The sequence below is a fragment of the Betta splendens genome, chromosome 17 (genome assembly GCF_900634795.4).
Source record: "Betta splendens chromosome 17, fBetSpl5.4, whole genome shotgun sequence".
NCBI lineage: Eukaryota > Metazoa > Chordata > Actinopteri > Anabantiformes > Osphronemidae > Betta > Betta splendens.
In genome coordinates, this window is record NC_040897.2 from 11884762 (window position 1) to 11912014 (window position 27253).

Consider the following 27253-nt stretch of genomic DNA (forward strand, 5'->3'; position numbering starts at 1 on the left):
ACATCTACTGGCCAATAGAATGTTTACATGGAAATAATGAAGGAAGCATTTTTTATGAAATAAGAGTATATGTATGTTTCCAATAAATAAAAATAGCACAGGCAGAGACACATTGTAAAACATTTTTATTTGGTATATTTCACATAATGAATGACATTCAGTTTCGCTTTACAGCCTAACGGTACAATACATCACTTTGGTAAGGCACAAAGGTTTACATTACCATTGTTCTGCAGGAAATGTTTTCTGATAAAACAAAAAGGAAAAACTCAAGGCACAATCAAAAGCCTATTTTCAGCAGTATTTTTATGATAATCAGATTTGTGAACTGATCCATGCAATATTACAACAGACAGACACACGCACATACACACACGTCTAGCTTTACAAGATGGCACACGCACACAAACTCACAGTCACTTAATTTAAACTGGCATTTTCTGAATGTTAATAATACGTCTCCAGCTCCACCCAACCTGCAACAGAAGAAAAAAGAGACAGTGACCAAAAGAGAGAGAGAGTGTGTGTGAGTGTGTCAGGGTCCAGAATGACATGCGAGCGCACCTCATATCATCCTTTTGTATTACTCTATTTGTATTCATCTCATTGTCTTTGTCTCTGTACATTTCCAAATGAATCTTCATATAAGTCTAAGACTCTGATCAGCAGCCCGTGACACACAGATTAACAGAAATGATTAACTGTCACGATAAATCGTATTTGCCTCCTCATCCTCCCCCCCTCATCAACTGAAACGTTGTGGCAGTGAACAGATTTTGTGTCCATATCGTGCATATGATCTTTGGGGCATATCTCACGTGTCTTCATCAGCGTGCTTTAATTTCCTTTCTCATCGTTTTCTACTCGTTCTGCTGCTGTTGGACAGGTATAATCGATTTCCTGGAGCGTGTTTTACACATGTTCAACTGGCTGGCTGACAACGTAAACACCAGGCCAGAAGCACAATAAAGATCTGTTAATATCATCCAAAGGTGCTGCTATCAACAAAGTGAAAATTCACCCGCCCGCTTTTCTTCCACAGCTCAGTCTCTGTAAAAAAGTTTGAAATGTCTTTGCAAAAATGTGAAGCAGACGCAGGCCTTGAATAAGATCTAATTAGATTTCAGTGGTGATGTGGATGTGTGATATTTCACCATTGGGTGTTTTCTTGTTTATGAGATGTGATTGTATCAAATGGAGCTGCCAGACAGCCATGCATTTACATGATGTTTTGTGATATTTTGTCAAAAATCAAACCTGAGAAACAAGCGGTAATCAGTCAAGTGCTGCCGAGGCTGCAGCTCTCAGAGCTCAACAATTGTTCACCACGAGTGGCCTGCGTTCTGCACTGCTTTAGGTTTGGTGTTGCCCGAAAACGTTCTTATTTTGTGGGTCGTATATATAAAAAAAGTGAAATGGAATGCAAACTGAAATACTAGCTGTTCCCATACAGCAGCTAGTGCCAATGCTAAAATCCTATGATTGCACTGTTATACCGTAATTAAAGCTTTCATACTGCATCGTCAATCATCATTTAATTACTACCGACACTGTTTTGTAAAATTGCTACCTGTGTTTCCCTTTTTAATCTCCATACAAAACAGTTCACAGCTGCTTTTATGAATTTTTTTTGGCCTCTTTTGGATGATGTTGAGTTTCTCCTGCAAGTCACCATCTGTCACCTGCCTGCTGAAAAGCTTGGGGTCAGATTAGCAGAGCAGAGCTGCGGTAGGTGTGTCCTTAAAGCAGTGGACGAGCTACACATCTAGGATGTTTATTTTGCACAAGGACAGTAGAAAGACAGAGGGAGATAGGATGCGAGGAAAGCTCTTAATGGAAAAAGGCAGCTGCGGTTCCTGATATAGGCATGTCGATCCTCACTTGGCACTTTTTTTTCTTCTAGCTTAATAACAAGACAAATAGGGTTGAAACCTTTTAATCTTGGTTGCGCTTAATAAGTGCTTACCTCCAGGGCACCTCCTCAGAATTAATTTACGGACCTCATCATAAATGAAGATGAGGAGGCTGTATGGGAAGGCACAGAACCACCACAGGGTCCTGAGAGGAAGATGGAGAAAGCACAACAGGGCAGGTGTTAGCGAGTCTCGGACAGAGTGCAAATTGTTAAATTCATTGCAGCCATTTTTGAATATTAGGGATAACAACGTGGTGTTTAAGGAGATCACAGACTTCATTTAAAGGGGAGAGTGACAGGCTAATGGCAGCCTATTAGGTCTTTAAGAGGTTATTTTTCGCTTGGGTGGAGACATGCATATGCAGGGCTTACTTCAGGGGGTACATGCGCAAGGCAACGTCCATTCCAGGGCAGTAGGAGAGGAAGGCAGCAAGAGCCGTCTCCACAAACAGGCCAAAGATCAGGATCCTGTTCCTGTTGGGCAGAATCGAGCAGACGTTGGAGGTTTGGACCGTTGCAGAAGCTGAACCTGCTTGTGGTCAGTGTTTCTTCCCTACTCTGACTTACTTCATGCCCTGCTGGAAGAGGGAGTTCCTCCTGGTTTTGCAGATGATGAGATCGGCCCACTGGACAACCACGATGCTGGCAAAGAAGGCGGTGTGGCAGGTGAACTCAATGATCTTCCTCTGCTCGTAGGTCTGCCGGGTTCGGACACACAGAATCTGTTATTACGAGCGTGGAATCCTGAAGCGGGAGCACTGACTTCGTCTTCACCACTGATTCTTACCCACTGCTGCCCATAGCTGTCCTCCACGTCGTTGACTTCGCGATCGTCCCAGTTCAGGCGGATCCCCACCAGGGTCCTCGGGAGGAAGCCGTTCTCAGCCAGAATCACAAAGTAGGTGAAGAAACCACCCAGAGCCTGGATCATACCTGGTTTAACAACAACGTGCATGTCCGTTAGTCAGACCTCAAATCTCAATCTACAGAAATTTATTTCAGTTAGAGACAAGTTATGCTGAGTTTACGAGCAGGTGTTACTTTCAAATTGAAGATCTTCAAAAGATCCTTTCATTTACTCATTCACCCTTGTTTTATTATTAAAAGTGCTTAGAAATCCATGTGAGCCCTACTTCTGCATGTTCAGCCCATCTATTGAAAGTCTCTGTAGGTTCGACTGGCAATTAACTATCAGCTAATTCAAAGTGTAAATACAATCTCAATTATCTTCATAACGAGTGTGAACTTGTGCCGTTCTTTCCAGGAAACCAGAAAAAATGTGGAGGCAGACCCATAAAATTACACGTTACCTCTTGCATTTGTGCAGTGTCTTGTATAAACTAATCTCATGGTTCTTTAAATCACAATCATTTCTGGGATCTTGGTATAAATGACCATGACACGGTTTGGCTGGTGGGGAGACTGCTGCAAACCACTGTGTAAATGATGCATGTGTGTATGATTTACATTCTTGTTGCAACATTTTTTATGGACGGAGCTGGAAAATAACAAGATTTATATGCTATGGGTGTCTTGACTGAGGCTATTTTAGATTAGATTAGAGTAGATTCAGCTTTATTGTCATTGCGCAGCGTGTGCAGCTCGCAGGTACAGAGCCATGAAGCCATCACAGCCGATGCAACGTATTTGATTTCTTTATTTACAGATAATATATGAAAATATGATAAACTATCATCTATCTCTCTAAAAATGCAAAGTCTATAGCTGCAGATATTCTGCCTCCATGGACCTGGAGCTTGTCACCTAAAGCAACGCAGGTGAACGTGTTGCTGTTTTGTAAGTAAATAGCTCCAGACAGCTGATGGCCGCAATAATAGCGGATAGTGAGTTTTAATTTCATGTTAGCAAATTCGTTTTGTCAGAGTGGGCGTAACATTTTCAGCGTGATGGACGTCTTATTTCACAGCGTCCTCGCAGCCTCACTCGCGGGCCGATCAAGCAGTGAGACGATGCTTATTAATCGGCTCGTTCGTTATGTCGTGAGACTCAACCCCCGCGTCCGCATTCATAGACGGGAACCGCTTCCCTGGATGCTTCGGCCTCAAGGTGCCGGTGATGTCACTTCCGCTGTCACTGCACATCGGATCATGCGGCCGCTCGTGGACGCGTCGGGATCGAGAGCGGTTCATTGGTCGAGCGCTCTATAAATGTGATTCGATGTGACCTGCAAAAGTTTTGCCCCCGTGGACGCTCGTCTTGGAGGAACCGCTGTGAGCCGCCGTCTGTTTTGAGCGTGTTCAGCTTTTATGTCATCCAGTCAAGCCCTGTCATATTTTGACCCATTTAACAACCTATGAAATGGGGCCAGCCTTTGATTTTTTTTCCACTATTCCCAAACCATCGAAAACCAGAGATAAAAGCACGCGTTCGTGAGTGGCTCCAACCAGTGAAACATGACTATGATACAGTAGCTGCTCTCCCCACTTCTCGATTCGCTGTAAATGTCACGACAATTAGAAGAAAATTGAGGGACTCTCTACTGTCCTAGCTCTCACCTCTGGATCTATTTTGCTTAAGTGAACATACCTAAACACTTATGAAGATAGCATTTTCTCATAAATGTCAATATTTTGTTTATATTTTCCTGCCAGTGAAGTTTAATGCCACCAACCACAAGGGGCCGCGAGGTCACGGGACACAAACCTATTTGTCCGTAGGCCATGCTGATGAGACGCTCATTGACCAGCTTGTCCGATTTGGGGTTTCTGGGTTGGCGCTTCATGATGTCGCTCTCCGCCGTCTCGTAAGCCAGTGAAATAGCTGGAACCTGCAGGAAAAGCATTGGGGTAGAACAGATCAGCCCAGTTTATGCAGCCTGTACAATAAATGTGCAGGTATCCGTCTTAGTGGCACCTGTACAAAGGCACCAGGATAGCGCCAAACAGACTGGACATATGGCTATTAATATATTTCAGTGTTCAATCACAGTGTGAAGGGAGAAAAGATGGGAAAAAATGGAGGGGAGAAGAGAAAAGGAGTGACGACAGTGATGAAGAGAGAGGCGGGAGGAGAGGCAGGAGGGGAGAATGAATGATAGCGGATTTAAAGACACTCATAAAGTGGGAGGGGAGAGAGGTGCCTGTAATAAAGATCTTATATTGGCTGGTTTTACCTGGTAAGCAACAGGGCAATATGTGCGACTTAGGGCAGGAAATCTCTGAGCTTTAAGTGGATCTGAGGTGAGGACTTGGCACAGCGTGAAACACAGCACATGCTCCGTGGCTACAAATCCAGTTTGTTGTGGAGCGGCAGTGGAGTTGAGAAAAGCGACGAACGGGACCCGACCGCGGCGGCGGCGGCCACGTGTTTCTTTTTCCGGGCGCCTCCTGCCAAATTTCAGTCCTGAGGCGTTCGTAAGTGTGCCACATCGCGCTTTGATCAACATCGTTTGCAGCCATCCTCTTCCACATGGCAGTGCTTGCTAAAAATAATCATAGCAGACTCCAAGTGCTGCTTGTCACTGCTAAATCTCAGCAGAGCCCTCCAGCCTGTAGCCTGGAGTTGAACTAAGCTGTTAACAAGCTGTTAACAACCTCACCAGCAGACGTGGGAAATTGGGAGATTTACTTGTAGTGTAACTGTAAACACACAATTTTCAGGTACTTAATTGAATATTTAATTATTATTATTTTTCATCCCAGTGTCCTACTTTTCAAAAGAGACACCCAGCTGTTCTCGCCATCGGGGCTTGTGGAACATGTGCAGCCACTTTGAAGGAAGGAGGCTTTCTATGCAAAGCAGGCGCACAAATTAGGCGCTTTTAAACTTCAATCACCGCGTCTTTAAAGCAAAGAACAGCCAATAAAGGATCTCGCTATCCCTGTGATCCGCATAGTTAAGTAAATATTTGTCAACACGGAACAAATCTGTCCTGGTGCTCGAAAACCAAACAAGTTGACTTTTGATGTCACCCGAGTAAAACAACTGTTATTAAGGACGTGATCAAGCCGCTGCTCGTCACGTTCGACCCGTGGAGGCTCCTGCGAGACCTGCTCGTTCCACACCTCGTCGGGATCCAACGCACACGGGCAAGTTTTCCCACACGTGGCGAGAAGAATTTAAGTAATGAACACAAGTGAACAAGTCCGTTTGAATATATTCTTCGCATGCTTCCTTTCTTTCGCAATGATGGATGACGCCCCTCGGGCGCGCAGCGTGCCAGCAACTCTTTTTGTTGCTGCTGGAAACACAATGGAGAGACTGGCATCTGGAAATGGCAGAGCTGTGTAAATCTGTAAAATGTAAATCTGTGTGTGAGCGTCACCCGCTCTTTGTTCTGCTTGAACAAATGGGCATCGGCAGCGGGCCAGAAGCACATTTCTCCCACAGACAGAAAGAACAAATTAAACCGAACCTTTTGTTCTTTTTTTTTTGTTGTTTTTTACCTTGAGGCACTCATATTTGACACCGGCGTTAACACAGTTTTCCTTAAAGTCACCTTTAGCTCGCCTGCAGCTGCGCAACATGCTAATAATTAGCATTTAGTCATTGAGACATGTCACAAAAATGAACCAATAATTAGCTTGGAACACTGGAAAGTTCTGCGTAACACAACGGAGAAAAGGAACCTGTGAATATTTTATACATCTAATGTGCAAGTTGCTTTTTTAAGTTATATGTTTTTAAAGTTAAGTTACTGTCCGAACATAAAAAATAAAAAAGTTTGTAGGGAAAAGGAAATCTCTCTCTCTCTCCCTCTCGCTCGCTCACGCAGTCTCGGCTGCGGTCTTTGATTCTGAGGCCATCAGGCAAACCTGTTGATTCAGATAATGAAGGCGAAGTGCTGCTGTTGTGATGCTCACCATATCAGTGCCCAGATCGATGCAGAGGATGGTGACCGTTCCCAGGGGCAGAGGAACGCTGGCGATGATGAAGAGGAGGAAGGGGGAGATCTCGGGGATGTTGCTGGTGAGCGTGTAGGCAATGGACTTCTTCAAGTTGTCGAAGATGAGACGACCTGTGGCGATGAAAAAGCGCGGGGGCAGAAAGTCAAAGCTGGCGGGATTCGTTCCAGTTCAAAGCCGAGATGTGAAGAAATATCGATTCCACAACGCGCCAGTAGAGTTTGAACATTTTCTTCTGCTGACGCAGGCGTCTACGACTTTAAGTAAATTTCCAGACTTTGTGAAATCCGAGCGATGTTTACCAACCTTAGATTAAAACTCATTCTCCGCGAGTCCTTGACGGCCAAGACGCAACAATGCTCAGTCACAAATAAGAAAACTACAGATCAAAAGTCAAGTTCCAGCTCTGACCAATGTGATGCAGTTGAACCATGTCCATTCAAAATTGTTGGCTGAAATATCCTTTCAATACATGGGAACAGAAATTCAAGGTGTTGCTTTTTCATTATTGTCCTGGTTCTACCTCTATAAAAGCTGAGATGTTCAAGTCTTCTCCGTCAAATCTTTTGAAAGTGAAAACTCAAGTGTGACAAGATTTAATTCGGTAATGTCCCCGTTCTCATGACCGGCCTCTGAATCACTCCCAGTGTTACAGCTCTCATCGTCCTCTCCCTTTGTTTCCCTTTTCTTCCAACAATGGCCGTATTTCTCTCCATCACTCTCCCAGCGCGTCTCCCCCCCCACTCCTCCACACTCACCCTCCTCCACTCCGGTGACGATGGAGGCAAAGTTGTCGTCCAGCAGGATCATGTCAGCTGCCTGCTTGGACACATCAGACCCCGCGATCCCCATGGCAACGCCGATGTCGGCTTTCTTCAGGGCCGGCGAGTCGTTCACGCCGTCGCCCGTCACGGCCACAATGGCTCCCTGCCCCCAGAAGACGCGGCCGGCGAGAGAAAACCACAAAAAAAGAAAGATAAGTGCCGTGATTTAAGCTTTCTTCTCTCCCCGCTTCCTTCTCTTTCTCTCACCCCTTCTGTCTTAATAACGTCTTTTCAAAGCAGCTCTGGGGAGATTAAATGAAAAATGGAACCGAGTTGCAGTCATTCAGTCACACAGAGTGAGTTTGAGTGAGTCTGGGTGAATTGTAGCATGACCTCAATATGTGGGAATGTCCACGAGTGCATTTAAACCCTCCACACATGAAGGCTGAGCACATATACGGAGACATATATTGTTTATGCTATAGACAGTCATATTGTTTATTTGTATTCAACCGCACACTCACAAGCAGGTCTCTCACAAACGCACACATAAACAAGCTGACAATGCACTCATCCATCGGCACTGACACACACAGAAGGAGGCATTCAGCTTTAAATGGCAGGAACTCACATACGTCTGCTTATGCACACCCACCTGCATTCAGACACACTGCCCACATCCGGACTTTATCGCAAACACACACACACACACACACACACACACACACACACACACACACACACACACACACACACACACACACACACACACACACACACACACACACACACACACACACACACACAGGCTCGCATTCAGGCATTTAAAATGCACACGGCCACGTGCACGCTCCCATCCATTGACCTGTCTCTGGCAGCCCTCCACAATGATGAGCTTCTGCTGGGGAGAGGTGCGAGCGAACACTATCTCAGTGTGGTTCCTCAGCAGGTCGTCCAGGTACTCGGAGCTCATGTCCTTTAGGTCTGAGCCGTGCACCACACAAGCCTTGGCATCCCTGGGAAAAACACATAGCCACACAGTTAGGAGTCAGTGCCACCAGGGGCAATTATGCAAAAGCGGAGGCTTTGACATTTTCGTTTTCTACTCAAGTTAGTCTTTCTCCCTCTTTTGTCTCTCTCCCTCTCTCTCTCTCACACACACACACGCACACACACACACACACACACACACACACACACACACACACACACACACACACACACACACACACACACACACACACACACACACACACACACACACACACCATCAGGAAGGAAATATACAATTATCTATGCTCTCTGTCTTAAAGGAATTGTGTGACATTTTGGGAAATGCGCTTATTTATTTTTTTTCGCAGAGGAGTCGGAGCCAACAGCAACATTAACTTAACTCCACATAAGACAAAGAAGAACAGGTGGAAGCAATCCAGCGAGGAAATCTGCCCATCAGCATCCTGAAAGCTTCCTACTATGAACAGAAGGGAGCGGCAGCAGGGCCGTGCGTCACTTGGCAGGTCTACCTACCTATCTATTTTCTATATTGTGCAGTGTTAGTATTTCTATCTACACAGGTCATCTATTACGTCTTCATCCATCCTGGAGGAGGGAGTCCTGCTCTAGTGTTACTTTGGGCTCTTAAGGGTTTACTAAGCACACATCAGGACAATGAGCATGAGCATGAGCATGAGCATAATGTTGCGTGCACAAACATGCAGTGGTGTACAGCTGTGCGCGCACACACACACACACACACACACACACACACACACACACACACACACACACACACACACACACACACACACACACACACACACACACACCTGGGGTTAACTTGACTCAGAGGGATGTTCAGTCTCTCGGCGATGTCTTCCACCGTCTCGTTGCCCTCGGAGATGATGCCCACACCTTTGGCGATGGCCTTAGCTGTGATTGGGTGGTCTCCGGTCACCATGATGACCTGAGCCGCAGACAGAAGGCCCCATAAATCACAGCTTTATCACACTAAAGGCTGCTGCAGCGCGGGCTACAGTGCAGTAGGTGCGCGTTCGCCTTTGGCTCAAACTGCTTATTTTCATTTCTCCTCTGCAAAGTAATTCTTGTTTCGGTGTTTAGCGATCAGGTTTAAGCAGCTACAGCCTGTGCTCAAGCAGCTTTTCTCACGGATATTTTCCATGTTTGGTTATTATCCAAATAAAAAGGGACGAGCTGATGATGATGGATTTTCACACAGCATCTACAATCTGCACATACTCAGGAGTATAAACTGTTCCACCTTTTACACACAAAGCAACACATTGTCATTTAAAGTTAACATGAGGCCTGAGCGGGCGTCCATATCTTATACCATAAATAATAATGAGTAACAGTTGACCAGATGTGCATTAAAATCTCTTTGTGTTCACATCAGGAAGACGTACAGAGGTGTAATAGTGTGAGCACTAAATACAGTGTTTGAACTGATGCCACAGACGGAGGATGAACGCCGAGCCGAGCGGGTAGCGCTCCACTCAATATAAAGTAATCAAAGCAGCAGTATTACAGTACAGCACAGTACAGAATGTGCCCCAGTTTTCTCCTGCATCCACACAGATGCATACGCTAGTACATCCAGAATAGCAGCTCAATCAGGCATTACACCCACAGTGCACCACAAGAATCCATTCATGGATGCAGTACATCCTCGCAGAGAGTCCAACAACTCTCATTAAATCCCAGGTAGATTAGAGTTTAATGCAGTATTCATGTTAAATAGACACAGGATGGAGGACAGCTGAAACTCAATATTACATTTTATCAAAGTTTTTGCAAGGAGACATATTTTTTATATAGCTGGATAAAGTTTTCAATTGTGCATTCAGATACATTATATAGATTAGAGGAACTACAACAGATACGACTATCTCTTTAGATCTGTGTCGAAAATACTTAAAATCATCACAAACCGAGCCGATACTTGCTGCTAAAACTTGGGGATTTTATTGTCTTATCAGACTTGTCATCAGCTCAGTTGTTTTTACTCTACACTTAAGCAACAGCTCCACTCTTCCTTTAAGCCAATTACCAGTGTGTCTTTCAAAAATTCATTATCACAGGGAGATTAGCAAACATCAACTAAAGTACCTCAAATTGAATCTCCTCCATATTTGCAGAAGTTCCCCCTCATTCTGCTCATCATCCTTTACTGGGAACTTCCTGCAGGCTTATTATTACTCTTCTGACAAACCATCTGCTCTGTGTCTATTTGCTGCTGATTAACATGTTCCAACTGGTAATAGATCAACATTTTACTAAGTGGATCCTATCATAAATTATCATCTAGCCTTATAAAGACAACATTTATTTTAATGTTGTCATTCCTGTGACAAAATGGTCAGAGCTAAAAACAGCAGCTTTCTTCATTTGTCAATTGATCATCATCAACTAAAGCCCCACAGAGTGATCGGTTGTCATTGGAACTGGATTATACAACTAGAAAAGACATTCGACATGTAAATCCCCTCCCTGAAAAGCCCGATAAACGAAACCCCAGGAAAAGGCTTTTTAGGAACCACGCTGACGCCTGAACCCGTGCAACCAATTACCTTGATACCAGCGGAGCGGCATTTTCCCACTGCGTCGGGCACAGCGGCACGCGGCGGATCAATCATGGAGATGAGGCCCAGGAAGCAAAGCTGCTCTATGGGGAAGTTCATGTTGTCACAGTCGAAGGTGAACCCTCGAGGGAATTGCGCCGGAGACATATTCAAGTGGCAGAAGCCTGAAGGAGGAGAGGGAGCAGCAAGACGATGGTTCACGACATCTCAGTGTTTACAGCGGCCGTGGAACAAACCTGACATTTCATACAGCCATTAAATCAACAACGAAGCACTGTGCTGCGGCTACTTAGCACTACAAGGAAATGTAAAGGATAAAAGGCCTCAAAGTCACCTTTAGATAATACATGACCCGTACAGCGTTCATACAAATCACTTTTAATTTTAGATGCAGGCGTGGATGTTGCAGGTCTAAAATACAAATTGAATCAGCCATTTTTATTAATTCATGAGCCGCCGCCTTTTGAAATATGTATCTGCTGAATCCCTATAGAGCAAAGCAAAATAAAATGCTTCTGATGGAAAAACTAGGCTCAGTCTAAATGTGGAGGAGGCTCTTTGTCATGAAGCGCCCGACCCGTCACCAGCACCCAAGGCGCAACTTACGATTTAATCATTTACATGATTTTAGGAGTTTAACTGCAAATGTGGCATCGCTCCACACGACGCTGTTTGAAGAAGTGACACCTACTCCAGCAAAAATGATGATAGCACATAATTATTACCCATGGCACTTTTTTTTAAAGATGCCAGGTAACTTTTTCTCTAGTTGTCAAATTGATGACATTTACAGACTGGGGACGCTAAACACTTAGGAAGCTGGAAGATGAGCTTCAGCTGATAACTTTTACCCAAAATGGAAAATTGTTATTTTATAGTCAGATTACTTCAGGCGCCAGTGCTGAGCTTGATCCAAATTAAATTACTGTTCCGTTACCGGCTGATAATCTATACAGCACTTATGGTCTCTCTGTTGCAGCGCTGGTTGAATTTGCTGCACCAAACCCCTCGTCCTTTTCCACGCCGCCGCAGTAAAAACACTCACTTCGCATTTATAGGGACATTTGGCCCAGCTACCCTATTTACCAAGAAGAATATAAAAGGTAACTGCTGTGTCCAACTGCTTCTCCCCAGACAATGCGATAATGGCTGCTGCAGCCACACCCACCGAGCACCCGCTCTCCCAGTCCCCCCAGCTCCAGGTAGGCGTTCTGGAAGGCGTCCTTCCAGTCGTCGTCCAGCGGATATTCCTCACCGTTCAGCATGATGCTGCTGCACCTGCGAAGGGCGACAAGATGAAAAAGATCGATCAGCCATAAGGTTTGGTGCAAAAATAATGCACAACTAATAATATCCACAGCAAAGAATTCATTCTACGTTCAGAACATTGCAACTCTTAATATAATGCGGTGCAGTCCAACATGTTCCATCACCAACGTGGGCTCGATAGGAACTCATATTTGGTTTTAGTCTCTTCATAAGATGCACCGACAATAGGAAACAAATGAAAACAATGTAGCCAGTAACAGGGTTTTATTATACTACCTTACTGCAAAAGTAAAATGAAAAATACCATCAAAATGCAGCGCTGTATTACTTGTGAGACATAAAATCGATCCATTATTGATTAGCCAACCTGTCTAAGATCCTCTCCGGCGCTCCTTTCATGACCAGAATGTGACCGGAGGGATTGTCCTCCACTTCATGGACGGAGAGCTGAGGACGACAGCGGGCAGGAAAAGTGGCCAAGCCGCCGCGTTAACGGATTTATATGGAAACAAGCGGCAGCACGTTGTTCATCGACGGTCCAAAATCATTATGTTTAAACGGGAAAAGCTCAGGACAGACACGCAGTGCTGTTCACGCAGTCACACAATGGATTGGTGGGTCGGCCGCCGTCATATTCCTCCAAGTGGTGGGAAATAAAACCCTCGTTAAAGCTGACTTGGCTGAATGCACTCTGGAAGCCGTACGTGTTCCCAGCATTCATTCACAGGCTCACACGCCTTCCTGTGGCATCACCACTTCCCCTCACTCACACAGACACACACTCGCACCCCCAGGTAATTTGTATCTGAGTCACAGCCTATCTAATCTCGGAAAACCAGAGGAAAATTGCTTTTTTTTCCCCCTCCCTCGACACAGACGTTCCTATTTTAAGGTGGGGAACAGGTGCACAAAACGCAGGCAGGAAGTGCTTTGTTTGCTTCGGCGCCGCCGCTGCGTTATTCAAATGCTGGTTCAATTCTCCAGATGAACCGGAGACGACTGGGAGGGACGAGGGACGGGGAAACCCTCCCCCTGCTTTAATTGCCGCAGTGCCCTTGAGCAAAGCGTTAAAGCTCCAGAGTTGATTAATATTTCATTTTCTCCCTTTATCGAGAGGGTTGATCAGTTACTTGAGCGTTTTCTGATCAGCACTTCTGTGAAATAACTAGAGGAAGTGACTAAGGTGCAGATCGTCTAACTTCACCAAACAGGCTAATTTAATGAACTTTTCTTTATCGCCAATTCATAAAAGGGTCATAAACAGCGGCGGCCAACCGACTTCCAGGCGTTTATGAGCACCGAAAGGGAGCCTCATCGGAGCCCGCGACAGGAAAACACTACAGCGTCGCTGTTTGTGTGAATGCGTGCAGCCACATGAATGTAAAACAGGCTGCTGTTGTTGTTGCTGGTGCTGTTGTTGTTGTTGCTCTTGTTGCTGCTGCTGCTGTGAGAGAGCATGCTTAGGACGCCCTCAGCAGATGGGAAAAGGTTAAAAATGAATATGCATGACTGTGTCTGGCACACAAAAATATTCATACGCTCAGTTACACTCAATGAAATAAGTATACATTACAATAATTATCAGTATTAAATGAATTAAATCCACCAAAAATGCAAGAAACAGCATAATTATAGAATGCTCGGTGCCGAGTCTCGCGCCGACCTGGTACTTGTTGGTGGAGTTGAATGGGATCTCTGCCACTTTGGGGTTTCTCTCTCTCGTCCCACGAACGTTGCCGCAACAGACCTCAATGCATTTCAGCAGCGCCGACTCTGAAGCGTCCCCCGCCGTCTCCCTCTGTTGAACGCACACACGCACGCACACACACACACATTAGCCCAGGCGCTCACATACGCATATTAAGAAACGAGGCCTTTGTCTGTGTCCCTGCCTGTGTTTAGCCGTCGCACTGTGATGTTTAATTGCTTCAAGCAGCACCTGGTGACGACTTCCTTCGCCGCCCATTAATGATGCAGCGATCTGGCACCCATTTGTGTCAACAAACGGCCCACAACATTGTTTTTTTTAAAGTTATGTAATGCTGTAATGCAAAAGTTATTTAAGTGCTAAACCTAGTTTTCATTTTTAGTTTGGGAGAGAAGAAGAACGTAATGAGGACGGAGAAGAAAGGTCATTTTTGACGGTATGGTTCTGAAGGGAACACAGTTGGACCCGGAGCTGGTTCCAGGGTTGTGGGCAATGATGGGTCAAAACATCACACAGCTCCAGCTCCCACTGTGAGCCCTATAATAAACATATTCTGTAGCAGAGCTATCACCCTAAAAAGTGAAAGCTATAACCTTGTAGGAGAATTAGCAGCAGAGCTGCTGTGTTGGATCGAATTAGTCTGTACAGGTGGGCCCGGTACAGTGTCCAATTTGATTACACCCGGTTTGAATCCAAGGTTTTCGCATATTTACTGTTTATAAATTGGGTGACAAAGTTGCTTGGCTGCTGCTTTAATCATTTAGGACAAAACTCTCCTCTTGATAGCCTGGAAAAAAAAATCCCCCCGGACCAAATTTCCATGATAATCACGGCAGCTCATCCCACTTTTGGCCCCAATTTATTAAAATCGATGCTGCGATGATTGACCCGACGCACGATCCACCTACAGGAGCCGAACCCAGATAAGAGATTTTCCTCTTTGCTCCTGTTTATTCATTCATGAACAGACGCACAACAAGGACACGCTCCCTGCGAGATTTGTCCTTGTTTGCGCCTTTTCATGAATGAGTAAATAGATCAAGGAAATTCCATTTCTCCGTTTCGCCCGCGCGTCCGGACGGGGGCCGGGGCTTTTAGCGGCCTCGGCTCCCGTGTTTGAGGCCTGTCAGGAGATACGGCTTAATGCAGGGAGGGAGCCTGTGCACCGCGGGGGGCGCGGGGGCCGAGGCGACGCGCTTCGCTCCCCACCGGAGTGGAGCAGCAGTAATCCCTGTCGCTGAGGGCGCACGGAGGATTCCTGCAGGTCCGGCTGGAGCGGAGCAGGAGGCAGAACATTTGGATATTATTGACTCACCTACCGGCAGCGCGGGCGCTGTGTGTCAGTGTGGGGGAGTCTTATCCAGGGGGGCACTGGATTATCCTCTTTGTGTGTTCATGTGTGAGACGGAGGCCGGTGTGTGTTACAGCACAGCACCTGTGTCAAGTGGTATTGACAAGTTATTTTTATGGTTTGTTTCTTCACAGTGGGCGACGCGCTGCTTTATATAGAAATACTTACAGCACTGACTGCAGCGTAAAACGCTTCAAAGAGCAGCTGATTCAACCACTTGTGAAATGGTTCTGAATATAATTATGGATTAATATTCATCACAACAACTGACACGTCTGCCCCGAATGGAGTCAGTCCTTCTGACATGAGTGAAGTAGTCTTGCAGTACTTTACTGCAGTAAGACCAAGATCTGAGGGAATTTGCATAATCTAGCGCTTTTATTTGTTATTTGTCATTTTCATATTATTATTTAACTACATGATCTTTATATATTGTTTGTATTAAATCAGTTTTACTTTCAATAAGGTGCAGGGTTAAAATGCTTTCAAAGTCTGATCTTTGTGATGCGTACTTGTACTCCTATTGTGTAACTCGGTCTATTTTCCACCGTGATGTATAAAACAGTCTGTCATCCATTTTATATAATCAACCCGTCCATAAATAGACTGAAACCAGCGACGACGCTAACCTTCAGGTAGGAACGCGGCTCTTAGCCGTGATGAAATGCGACACCTCGGAATAAAGGTACGTCTCCTTTGTAGCGTTTTAATTGGTTTGAGAGAGACATAAAGTTCTGCGCCACAGCTGAATACGCTTTGTGATGTCATTAGCACAAAGAAAACGCTTGAAGGGTAAACTGATTGTTGGTCTTCAAATTCCTACTGAATGCACTGACGGTAAAATAAGCACCGAACCTCCCTTCGAGTCAAATTTTAACTATGCTTCCAACGGGTTATTTGCATATTATTGTGTATTTATGAATTCTAGCTTCCCTCAATGTTAAACTAGCATCCTCTGATGAACCGCTTGATCCAAATCGGAACAAAAGCTGCTGTTGGTGTCGGTGTCGGGCGCAGGCTCGTACCATCTGGATTGGAAGGTTCTCCTGTCCGGGCCTGAAATCAGCTCTGTTGCAGAGAGCAGCCACGCGAGAGAGAGCAGCCCAAGTAGCGGAGCTCTTGTCAAACCCGGAACCTGAGAGAAGAGCAAAGGGAGCCGTGTTAGGCTGCGTTTTTAAAGTAGGGCTCATGCACTATTTATGCTAGCGACTTAACTGCGGGTTCTGGGAGCAGCACTGGATATTGTAGCAAAATAACAGAATCAGGGTCAGTTAAGTTGAGAAATCACTTTTTCCTTGACAAAAGCGATCTTTCAATTCCCCAGGCTGGAAAATGCCATTCATTTTTAACTACGGTGTCTCAAAAAATAAAAGCTTGTTTGGAAATTTTTGGTATCAAAGTTCCATCCGCCGCCACCCAGTCGAGCTGGAAACGACCTTCGCTCCTGCATTCATTTTTCATTGTGGCCCCGGCGCTGCGGAGCGGTCACTCGGGTGTCGCGCTTATTGTGAAAACAGTATATGATAGTGTCATGCAACATGCAGCACACGGGGGTAAACTATGACTGCGGATGTTGAACTTGACAAAGCGAAGGCGCGAACGGCTGCAAAAAGCTGCAGCGGCTGCAAAAAAACACAGGAGCCTGAAAAATGAGCGCGCCGGCGTTTCCCTTCAGCAAACGCACCGTTTCAGCACCGCCGGCTGTTTATCGTGCGGTCGCACAATTTGTCCCGCGATTCAATTCTTCCCTCCAAACCTTTTGCTTACTGCTAAGGTTTCATTAGGCTTTGGCTCAGGGTTCTCGCTGTTTTGGTGGGAGACAGGAATCCAATCGGTTCTGCTGCAGCGGTTCTGCCACGAAACTCGGGGAGGAGGCGCGTTTGCAGCCGAGGGTTGTGCCGCCCACCGCTGCTCAATTAATCCAAGCAGCAGCGTGAACCGCGGCGCTGGCTGCCAGCGCGAGCGTTGGACGGATGAGTTTTGACAGGTAGTCTCACTTCCTCTATGCACCACCCGACACACACACACACACACACTGCCCATCTCCATCTTTCTCGTCTCACCGCTCTGGTCCTCGGTGGTGTCCACCTCGTGGATCTCGTTGTCAAACCACATGTGGGCCACAGTCATGCGGTTCTGGGTCAGCGTGCCCGTCTTGTCGGAACAGATGGTGGAGGTGGAGCCGAGAGTCTCCACGGCCTCCAGGTTCTTCACCAGACAGTTCTTTTTCGCCATCCGCTTGGCAGTGAGAGTCAGACACACCTGGGAGGATGGAGGGGGGTGACAAAAGGGGAGGGGGGAAGGGGGGGGGATAATTGTTAGTCAAGCATGTTTACACATCAGTGTGTTAGACTGTTGTTGAGCGTGAAGCAGGTGCACGGGGACACAGAAATACGATGACTACACGCATTCCATATGTTGCTTCTGCCACATCACGCGCAGATTCAACGCGTTCCCCTGATCGTCGCAGGTTGAAGAGTTGAACGCGGTTCTACCCGAGTAACAAATCACCGGCCTCTCGGCGCCCGGCGGCGGCGAACGTTCACCGAGGGGGAATTAGTGTTAGGAACAGCACAGGTGTAACTAATGACGCCGCTGATGGCCCCGATCCACAGAGCGGCGCCAGGAGGCCATGACAGCGAGCCAGTCGGCAGAATGTCAGGTAGAGGGGCTGGCAGAGCTGAGGCTGCGCTAATCAATGCTTGTATGTTAACAATGAATCATATAATTATGTGTAATGTGAAAACATCTGCTGAAAAATTAAAAAAAAAGCACAGAATTAACCCAACTTTGCATTTTCCCACAGGTTTACAAAGCACTTTAGCCTTTTTGGGTTCGACCTTTGGCAGGTATTTTCAGTAAATAGCTCATTAACACTTTGATGCAGGCGCCATAAAACAGACAAAAGGTGGTGAATAGCGAGTTAAAAGAGGAGAAATGAGTCAGACGCAGCGTCTGATGGTGGAGAGCAAAACAGAGCTCAAAGCAGAGTCAGAAAACGCCCTTTCAGCTCGGTTTTAATTATTAATATTTATTTTGAAGTGGCCCTTATCAAATCCATCGACACGCTCCGCTTGTGTAAACAGAGAAATGTTTGCCAACACAACTTTACAAGGTCTTAATATGTCAAGAGTCTTTCTGTGACCCTAAGCAGCCAAAAGCCACCGAATGCAGCCCTGAGGGCACGGTTCTGTTGGCAAAGACTGTGTTCAACACACACACACACACACACACACACACACACAAATCGAAGAGTGGAAGAACTGCGACAACAACATTAACACAACTCAGTCTCCTTCATTTGTTTGTGTGCAGAACACAGTTCATAACTTTCCCCACTCTCCTCGTCACTGTCTGTCTCCCAGGGTCACGTTGCGACCTCGCTTCGCAACAACGGGACACGCTTATTTTTAGCCGAAGCAACAGCAGCAGAAGCAACAAGACGGCGCAGAGACACGAGATCCCATTAACAGCAGTTTAGGCCGCGAGTCGGAGGAGCCGCGCTCATTACGGCGCCCGCGCGCTGCACTCACGGTGACAGTTGCCAGCAGCCCCTCGGGTACGTTGGCCACGATGATGCCGATGAGGAAGATGACGGCTTCCAGCCAGGTGTAGCCCAGGATGAGTGACAGGACGAAGAAGCTGACGCCCAGGAAGACGGCGACGCCCGTGATCAGGTGGATGAAGTGCTCGATCTCGATGCTGATGGGCGTCCGGCGGACCTCCAGCTCGGACGCCAGCGTGGCGATGCGGCCCATCACGGTGCGATCGCCGGTTGCTATGACGACGCCGCGGGCCGTTCCTGAGAGGGGCGGACGAACGGAGAGCATCCTTCGTGTAAGACTCTCATAAGATGCATGTGTTTAGTCCAGATTTGTTTGACAAACTTTCAGAGGTGACAAATAGGGCAGAGACTAATTGCTGGTAATTAATAAAATATGAAGGCCAAAGATGATGTCGGGTAATCTGCAACTGGTTGTGAAACAAAACAGGCCAGCTGGTGAAGGCGGAGCTGATTGTAACCACTTCATCTGCTGCCAAGTGGCTGCTTCGCAACAATACATCATCATTTATTAGTTGAGTATATTTTGAAGACAATTAACAAGCATCATCCCGAAAATAACAATTAACTTCAGCTGTCAAATAATGGTGTCTATTGTAATATTACGGTTCAAATATTCTAGTACAGTAAATATAGTAGTTTAGGAAACAGCGTTAATTAGAGTCTGTGCAGGTCAGAAGGCTAAATGTGGATTTGCAACAAGGCCGTCCAGTCTTTGTTAAAGCACATGTCTCAGGGTGAAACGTGGAGACGTGTGACTGTAAATGGTGTGGAAGACGCCGCGGGCGCTGAGTGCAGTACTTTGTAAACAGAAAGGGAGGCTAACAGGGAGGTAATGGCTGAATAAAGCCCGCTGATGGATGGAGGTGAATTATAGGTCTCGAGCTGTGATTGATGGTCAGGTGGACTGAGCAGATACTGCAGTGAGTGAGGGAGGACGGAGCACAGCCTCTCATATTAGCAGTAAAGTAATCCACATGGAGCCTCTGCATCAGCTGTTTGTACAAGAACGGCCCCATGAAAGGAAACACAGGGCTGTTTAGGGTAAAACATGACTGAACTGTATGATAATTATGATGCTGATGTGAGTATTTGGTAACAGGGATGCATCAAAAACTCCATTTACTAACAAAAACTGCATGAAATGAGTGAAACAGCTGCTGAATGAGTTTGAAATGTGGTGGTTTCTGGTGTGTACTGTCTGCTTTGTAGATAACTTCCACCAGAATAAAATAGTCTATTCAGATAAAAGATTCGGGCACGTCCCTTAACTTCTGGTGCACGAACACCCTGACGGACGGGTGGCGACGCCAAACGAGGACGGTCTCCAGATGGCCTCCAATAAGACGCTTAGAGACAATCTCGGCCAGATGTGGCCTACTGACCCTCGACACAGTTGGTGGAGAAGAAACAGATGTTGCGGGTCTCCAGGGGATTGTCGTGTGTGAAGTCCGGGCTGCGAGTCTGCGGCTCCGATTCTCCCGTCAGAGACGAGTTGTCCACCTTCACACGAGGGGGGGAGGGGGTGCGTTCAGCGAGATATGAGGGGGAGAGGGAGGAGAGGAAGAGGTGAGACTGACAGGGTGGAAATGAGAGAAGCAGCACTCCACACCAACAGGTGCGCTGATGTATCGCTGCTGTCACAGTGTTCATGCACGGCTCAGGACATGTGTAGCAGCAGTCAACCTGTGGTCGGGTCACACTGCACTGAAAGCTGTGTATGAAGAAACAATGCACGAGTCAGAGGTCAAACTACAGAAAATAACGTTTCTGGAACTAAAGTAAAAATCTGCACAGGCAGAAACTTTGCACTTCTCTACACGCTAGAAGCAGATTAAAGGTCAAACACTTTTAATTGGCACTGGTCACTCATGTGATGCAACTTTTAATTGGGCCAAGCTACTATTTAAAAACAATAAACACCAGCACCTGAGAAAGTAAGAAAACGTAAAAAGACTAAAGTCCGAGTGCAGAACCAAAACCAGCGGAACCGCTGCAGCCCCACTGAGACCTCTGGGCTCCCCAGGGCTGAGCCCAGCACCCCCCCCTACCTTGCATCCGCTGGAGGAGATCACTCGAAGGTCAGCTGGGATGCGGTCTCCCCCTTTGATCTCCACCAGATCCCCCAGCACCACAAGCTCAGCATTGATCTGCATCTTCTCCCCCTCCCTGATCACAGTCGCTTGCTGGCACAGAGTAAAAAGGAGGGGAGAGAGACGGCGAGGGGGAGGCAGTGGGAGAGCACAGCACCGGAGAGAGAGAGAGAGAGAGAGAGAGAGTTTGGGAACACAAAGCAGATTTAGGCAGAGGTAGAGAGAGTAGAGATAAAAAGAGAAGCCAGCGGGTGTAGAGGTACGTGAAAGGCAGTGACAGAGGAGGAAAGAGGGTGGAGAGAGACGGAATAGATTAAAGAATTAGGCAGTCGATGTCCTGGAGATGGATAACATGCTAGCAGTTTGTATGCAACACACTCACAATCCGGAGTTGCCTCAAACATTTATTCCCCTTTGTGCAGCGTTTTAAGGCTGAGCGCGTGAGCATCAACCTACCTGTGGCACCATTTTCTTGAAGGAGTCCATGATCCGCGAGCTCTTGGCCTCCTGGAAGTAGGAGAAGCAGCCGGTGATGATCACCACGGCCGCCAGCACCACGCCCAGGTACAGCTGGAGGGGAGGGAAAGCGGGCCCGGTTAGCGGCGCCGGGCGGGTCACGCCGGACAGCTTTAAAGGGCTTTTACTGCAGGAGGGCAAAACGCGGACCCGTCCTACATCTACCACTCAACCACGGCTCAGTCCGAGTCAACATCTGTTTCACAACCCAGAACCAAGGCCTTGATCTGCGAGGGAGACTTTCTGAAGCGAAGCCCGGCTTTGGAGCGCTCCAAAAAAGCAGGAAGCGTGTGTTTTTGAAGCCGCTTCGCGTGTTTCTTCTCCTATACTGCGTTCAGCTCTCACTGATGCAAACAAGACAGCGAGGCGGCGCGGATGAAAGCGCGCCAGCTGGTTTCGCCGAGTCCTGGGCAACGGGGAAACTGAAATTTCCTCCATTCTGAAAAAAATTAAATAAAAGTTTGCTTTTCTGGAAGGAGCCGTTTCCCGTTGACAGCAGCCACAGAAAGTTTCGCTCTTTTTACACTCGAATGGCTTGTTTTTTACTATGGCAATGCAAAAGCCTCTGAACCAGGAAATACATCTGTATCTGAGAAAATCACTTGTCAGTGTTTACAACGCTCGCCTCCGACTCAGCGCGCGGTTTCGCAGCTCCCGGCTTTGTCTCCGCGCTTTGTTTTGGTTTCATTTTGTCGGGAGTCTCAGCCTCTGAGCGCCGCGGAAGACGCTAAGTGTCGTTCTGCAGCCGTGCAGAACCACGAAAGTGGCGTCTGTCCGAGCTGAGCCCACAAAGGTCTGGAGGCACGTCAGCTGTCTGATTTTAGCAGCTCGTATCTAAAAAGTTAAAAAATTGGGCCCTGTTATTGTAGGTTTTCATCTTCAATACCTGCCTGCACATTTACTGGAGCGCTAAAGCTGCAGGCGGCCGAGGGCCTGAAGAGCTGCAGCTCAGCGGCACCAGCGGTTTGCACGCGCGGCCCTGAATGGCCAGATTAAATCGCAGGCAGATTAAAGGCGTCACGTGTGTGCGTGTCCGTCCCCCGTACGTTGGCGCGTGTTACGCAAGGGCTTTAGCGCGGCGCTGGATGGTGATTGCGTAATGACTCGGGGCCATAACGCGCAGATTGGATGGCTGCTTGGCTCCATTTGCTCAGCGGTGGGTCTGAATATTTATCTGCGCTAATACCAGGAACCGCCGCGTCCGCGTGTGCGAGTAATCCTGAGAACACATCATAGCATCAATCGGGGCTGAATGTGCTTTGAATGCGTTTCCTGTCTGCTGATTTCCTCTACACGCGTCCATGTGACCTGAACACGCCGTCACTGTGGCCCCGGCCTTCACCAGGAGGATTTACAGTAGTTGTCTGAATGCCGGATGGGTAAAAGTCACATTAACAAATGTCCCTTGGAGGAAAAAATGAAATGTTTTGACACTCCTGATTTCTAATGTAAGGCCACAGACGCTGGCGACGAACAGGAGCCCATTAGAGCACACAGCGTTAGAGGAAGTGTGCCCGGACAGTGTGCACGCTCACACTGTACGTATGTGTAGATGTGTGAACGGCCATTCAGGGAATTAAGATGGCGTGCTATCAACAAATGGTGTGAAATTTTAATTAGAGGCTGCATTAGTGAGAATCCAGCTCTTCAACTAATGCATATTAACCTCGGTAACAGAACTCCAGCAGCGAGTCCATAAAACATGAAAATGAGGGTTTCAGCGCTGGCGAGTGGAGTCTGTGTGTAAGTGCAAACCCTCATTTAGCGGCGGCGCGTACGTAGAATATGCATGAGGCCTGGGCGGCGGCGGCGCGTGTGCTCAGCGTGTTGTGTGTGCGCGCGTTGCGTGTGCGCGCGGCTCCTCACGTTGTCGTTGGCCGGCTCGTCCTCCATGGCCACCTGGATGCTGTAGGCCAGGAAGCAGAGGATGGCGCCGATCCAGAGCAGGATGGAGAAGCCCCCGAACAGCTGACGGCAGAACTTGACCCACTCCGGGGTGGTGGGGGGGGGGGTCAGCGCGTTCTGGCCGTCCCTGGCCAGAACCTCTGCCGCCCTGGCGTGGCTCAGGCCCTGCAGGAGGAGGCAGTTTTTGTTCCTGCTCAGAGAAGCCTTTAACAACACAATGGCCTCATTTTCACCCGGGCTTAAAAAGCAATTTTACTGCTACACTTGCAGAACATCAAGTATTCCTGCCTGACCTATTTAACACCGCGAGGATAATAAATTGAGTGACTCTCTTCATCTAAGGTGCTTGGCCGTTAAACCAGATCCAACTCCACAGTGCGTTTTCCCCCTGATTTATTCCTTCCAGACGACGGCAAAGCCTCAAACGCAGGTGCAACGCCAAAACGCTGCCACATTAAAATACACGTATTTGCCCTTTTTCACGCTTTTGGTGCTTTTGCACGGCGCGTGAACCCGGTCTGGCTGTTTTATAAAGCTAACCTTTAAAACAACAACAAAAATCTGTTTCAGTACGACTGCAATGTCGAACTTAACTCAGGGAGACCTTTGTGGTGTGTGTTGCATCAATGGGACTGCATCAAAGTGTGTGTGTGTGTGTGTGTGTGTGTGTGTGTGTGTGTGTGTGTGTGTGTGTGTGTGTGTGTGTGTGTGTGTGTGGGATTGAGGGATTAAAGATGAAGCAGCTCACAGCGAGCTGAGGATGCTGCAGTGGCTCTAGCTTGACCAAAGTAATGCTCGGTCACAGTCTGAACGTGGCTTTGCAGTACAAGAAGCAGAGATCGCGCCGATACCGATGTGCAGCAGCCGGCGCCTCTCCGTTGCGTGTCCATGTGCAACTGCACATGTGTAAAGGTGCGTTTGCGTGTCGTTACCCGTGTGATGTCCAATCCATAGCGTTTGCCCAGATCTTCTATTCCTATCCTGTGGTCGTCCTGCAGGGACATAAAAAGTTCCCGTGTTACTTGAGCCTCGGTGGAACGGCATCAGTAAACAGCACAAAATCAAATGTAATTTCACCAGCCAATCACAGCAGGACCTCCATTGTCCTATTGTAGGAGCTGGAGCAGCGTGCTTGCGAGTGTGAAAGGGAAATTTAATAAGCCGCCGCACTAACGATCAACTGGATCATGAGGGCAAGAGCGCTGATGCATCACAGCCCTCGGCCCCGCGGGACAAAACGCTTGCTTCTCCCCGCGTGAGACATCGCGATTCATTCCTAATCACAGCAGGTCAGACAATGGCGGAGTTAAAACACCGAGCTCCTGCTCCAGCGTTGATACCGCCGCCTGATAGACGCCTGGGCTTTGTGCCTGCCGGGACAAAACTACGTGTGAGCCGAACCCTCGAAACGCGTTGGCGAAGAACTAGTTCGGCTTCAGCCTCCTTTTTTCGGTCGCTCGTGCATTTTTATTGGCTCCCACCGCCCTGAAGCCGCCTGTGTATTGCATTTAGGATCATTAGGAGCTTAATTATATATATATATCTGCCAAGACGGTGACATTCCCACAGAGTGAGGGGTCACTTCCATCATTTAACAATAAAACAGGGAAGCAATCCAAGCGTTTCTTCCTTAAGAACGGCCTGAGTGGAAAACAATCAAACATGGCTCCCAGGAATCCGGCCTCAAACACACATCTGCCCCCGCGTCCGTGAAATAGTTTGTCGTTGAGCTTTATTTACACAGGCCCAGGGCCTGTTTTTTTGGTTTTCCTCACCAAGGCCACCTCCTTCTTCAGCTCATCCAAGTCCCTGTCCTTCTTCTTCCTCTTCCCTCCATTTTCAGCACCACACTGGAAGGAGAGAGAGCGAGAGAGAGAGAGAGAGAGAGAGAGAGAGAGAGAGAGAGGTCACGTTTGGCGCCTTTTACATCCACAGCCGTGTATTACAAACATCAGTGTAAACACAATGGGCGCTGCTTCGTTTCAATCCCCCGGAACTGTTTGTAAACTTCACTGAATATGGACGAGGAAACACTTTTTTTCCCCCGTAGCGTCAGTTCCTCGTTTGCGCGAGCGGCAGAGCGCGCGTGTCGTCAACTGCCGGAAGCGCGGCCGGCGCATCATGGAAATCATCTGCTGCTGTCAGTCTCCTCTCAGCGGCACACGCGCGCGCGCGCCAGCGGAGGATGGATGTACGGAGAGAACGAGGGGAAAAGTGTGAGCGAGTGACACAGTGAAAAAGTAATCAAAAAAGAGGCAAAGAGGGAGCGCGGAGCCGGTGGAGTGCCTGAAATGTGTCTGGCATAGCAATTTCCCCCCACTGCGAGCGAGCAATATTAGCAGGCCGTCCGCTTATGGAGCTAAATGGAATGGGCCTGATGGAGGGAATAAAACGGAATTACGTAATTACACAAATAAACAGCGAGAGGGGAACAAAAAGTCGGCGAGCAGAAAGCCATCATCCCCACACGTCACCGCGTCGCAAATGCGCCATTGTCCTCGCACGAGCGCCGCGGACGCGTTTAGAAAACTTTTCCACGGTGCGCGTCCACGCCACGTGCTCGTTACGGCGCGTGAAGCCGGACAGGAAGCGGCTTTGAGTTGAAAAAAAAAAAAGCGTGGAAATGAGGCGAGAAGTGCAGGTTATGCGTGAATAAGGACTCACCCCTCTGCCCATGATGGACGTCCGGACGTCGGCAGGCTGCGAAGTAAAAGACGGTGCTCAGGGGCCTCGCCACAGCTGACACCTACCCCCCCCCCCCCCCCCCCCCTTGGAAGACACTGGTGGCTTTTTTGGGCCTGGCACCCCCACATCACCCCCCTCCCCCTCCTGTCAGAGTAACCTGAGCCTGACCCTCCCCACTACTTCATTCCTTCCCCACCACGTGCACCACCAGGTCAATGCGCCCCCCCCCCCTCGCAAAACACAAATGTCCCACGTGGCTCAATCACTGCTGTCAACGTTTTAACACACTTCATAATGAGCGACCGGCACCGGACCCCATGATCTGTAATGAAACCCCTGGATTCCGGCCACAAATGGAATCGTGGTGTCTGCTCTGCGGCTAAATCCTATCGCAAACAGTTTAATGACTCGTTAATTCAGCCACAAAGATAAAGCCGCTAACGTGGCGTTAATGTTTTTTGTTGTGCACGATTGGAAAAATAATTTGCAGCCGGTGCGAAGCTGTACTTAACTTAGGGCCCGACGTATTTGGAACATAAGGCGGGTCGCCTCCACTGCGCCCACACAACAGATGCAGCCTGATCCCGTGTCAGACTCTCACCAAATGTCTCCTCGCCAGTTGCCAGTTACTTTTACGTCCGGCCTCTTCCCACACGGCTGGCGCTTTCATGGCTGGTTGTGATCCTGTTTCAGCGGCCGTCCTCGTCGCTTAGGGTTCAACATATGTCTTTGTTAGATTTGAAGATAAAGGCACTTATTAAAGTCGTGTGTTTCTCGTGGATTATTATGGAAATTTAAATTTCAGCTATGGCAAACAGAGATGTAATCAAGTAGCTCAAATTAAGCCTCGACAGATGAGAAGGTAAGATAAAGAGGAAGCTGAGACGAATTATACAGTTATGCCTCGGTGTTGATGAGGAATTATGTGCTCTTACATCACACTGGTGAACAGGACGTTGCACGATCCTTCTGGGAGTTGGTTCAAAATTGGCATAAATGAGCTGGTTAGACTTTGGTCAGG

At 47.7% G+C, this 27253-nt stretch overlaps 1 protein-coding gene across 1 annotated transcript; it reads right to left on the bottom strand.

Annotated features, from left to right (window-relative positions):
* Positions 1 to 108: 108 nt before the first annotated feature.
* On the bottom strand, positions 109 to 26306 carry atp1a2a (ATPase Na+/K+ transporting subunit alpha 2a). Its single transcript, XM_029131955.3, has 24 exons — positions 26212 to 26306; positions 25323 to 25397; positions 24480 to 24539; positions 23509 to 23712; positions 21583 to 21696; positions 21085 to 21219; positions 20419 to 20536; positions 19005 to 19273; positions 17535 to 17733; positions 16497 to 16606; positions 14076 to 14210; positions 12780 to 12859; positions 12312 to 12421; positions 11132 to 11307; positions 9371 to 9507; positions 8410 to 8560; positions 7539 to 7707; positions 6739 to 6893; positions 4580 to 4703; positions 2703 to 2848; positions 2483 to 2613; positions 2288 to 2389; positions 1967 to 2058; positions 109 to 476 (listed from the first exon to the last, which is right to left on the bottom strand). The coding sequence occupies exons 1-24, from the start codon at positions 26221 to 26223 to the stop codon at positions 448 to 450; spliced, it is 3033 nt and encodes a 1010-aa protein (XP_028987788.1). The 5' UTR covers positions 26224 to 26306; the 3' UTR covers positions 109 to 447.
* Between the last annotated feature and the right edge of the window lie 947 nt (positions 26307 to 27253).

Excerpts from the sequence above, each read along its gene's own strand:
- atp1a2a (XM_029131955.3), bottom strand. Across the intron at positions 21,697-23,508 it reads ACGAGCCGGCCAACGACAAC|CTGTACCTGGGCGTGGTGCT; the intron begins GTGAGGAGCCGC and ends CCTCCCCTCCAG. Across the intron at positions 2,390-2,482 it reads CTCTTCCAGCAGGGCATGAA|GAACAGGATCCTGATCTTTG; the intron begins GTAAGTCAGAGT and ends TCTGCCCAACAG.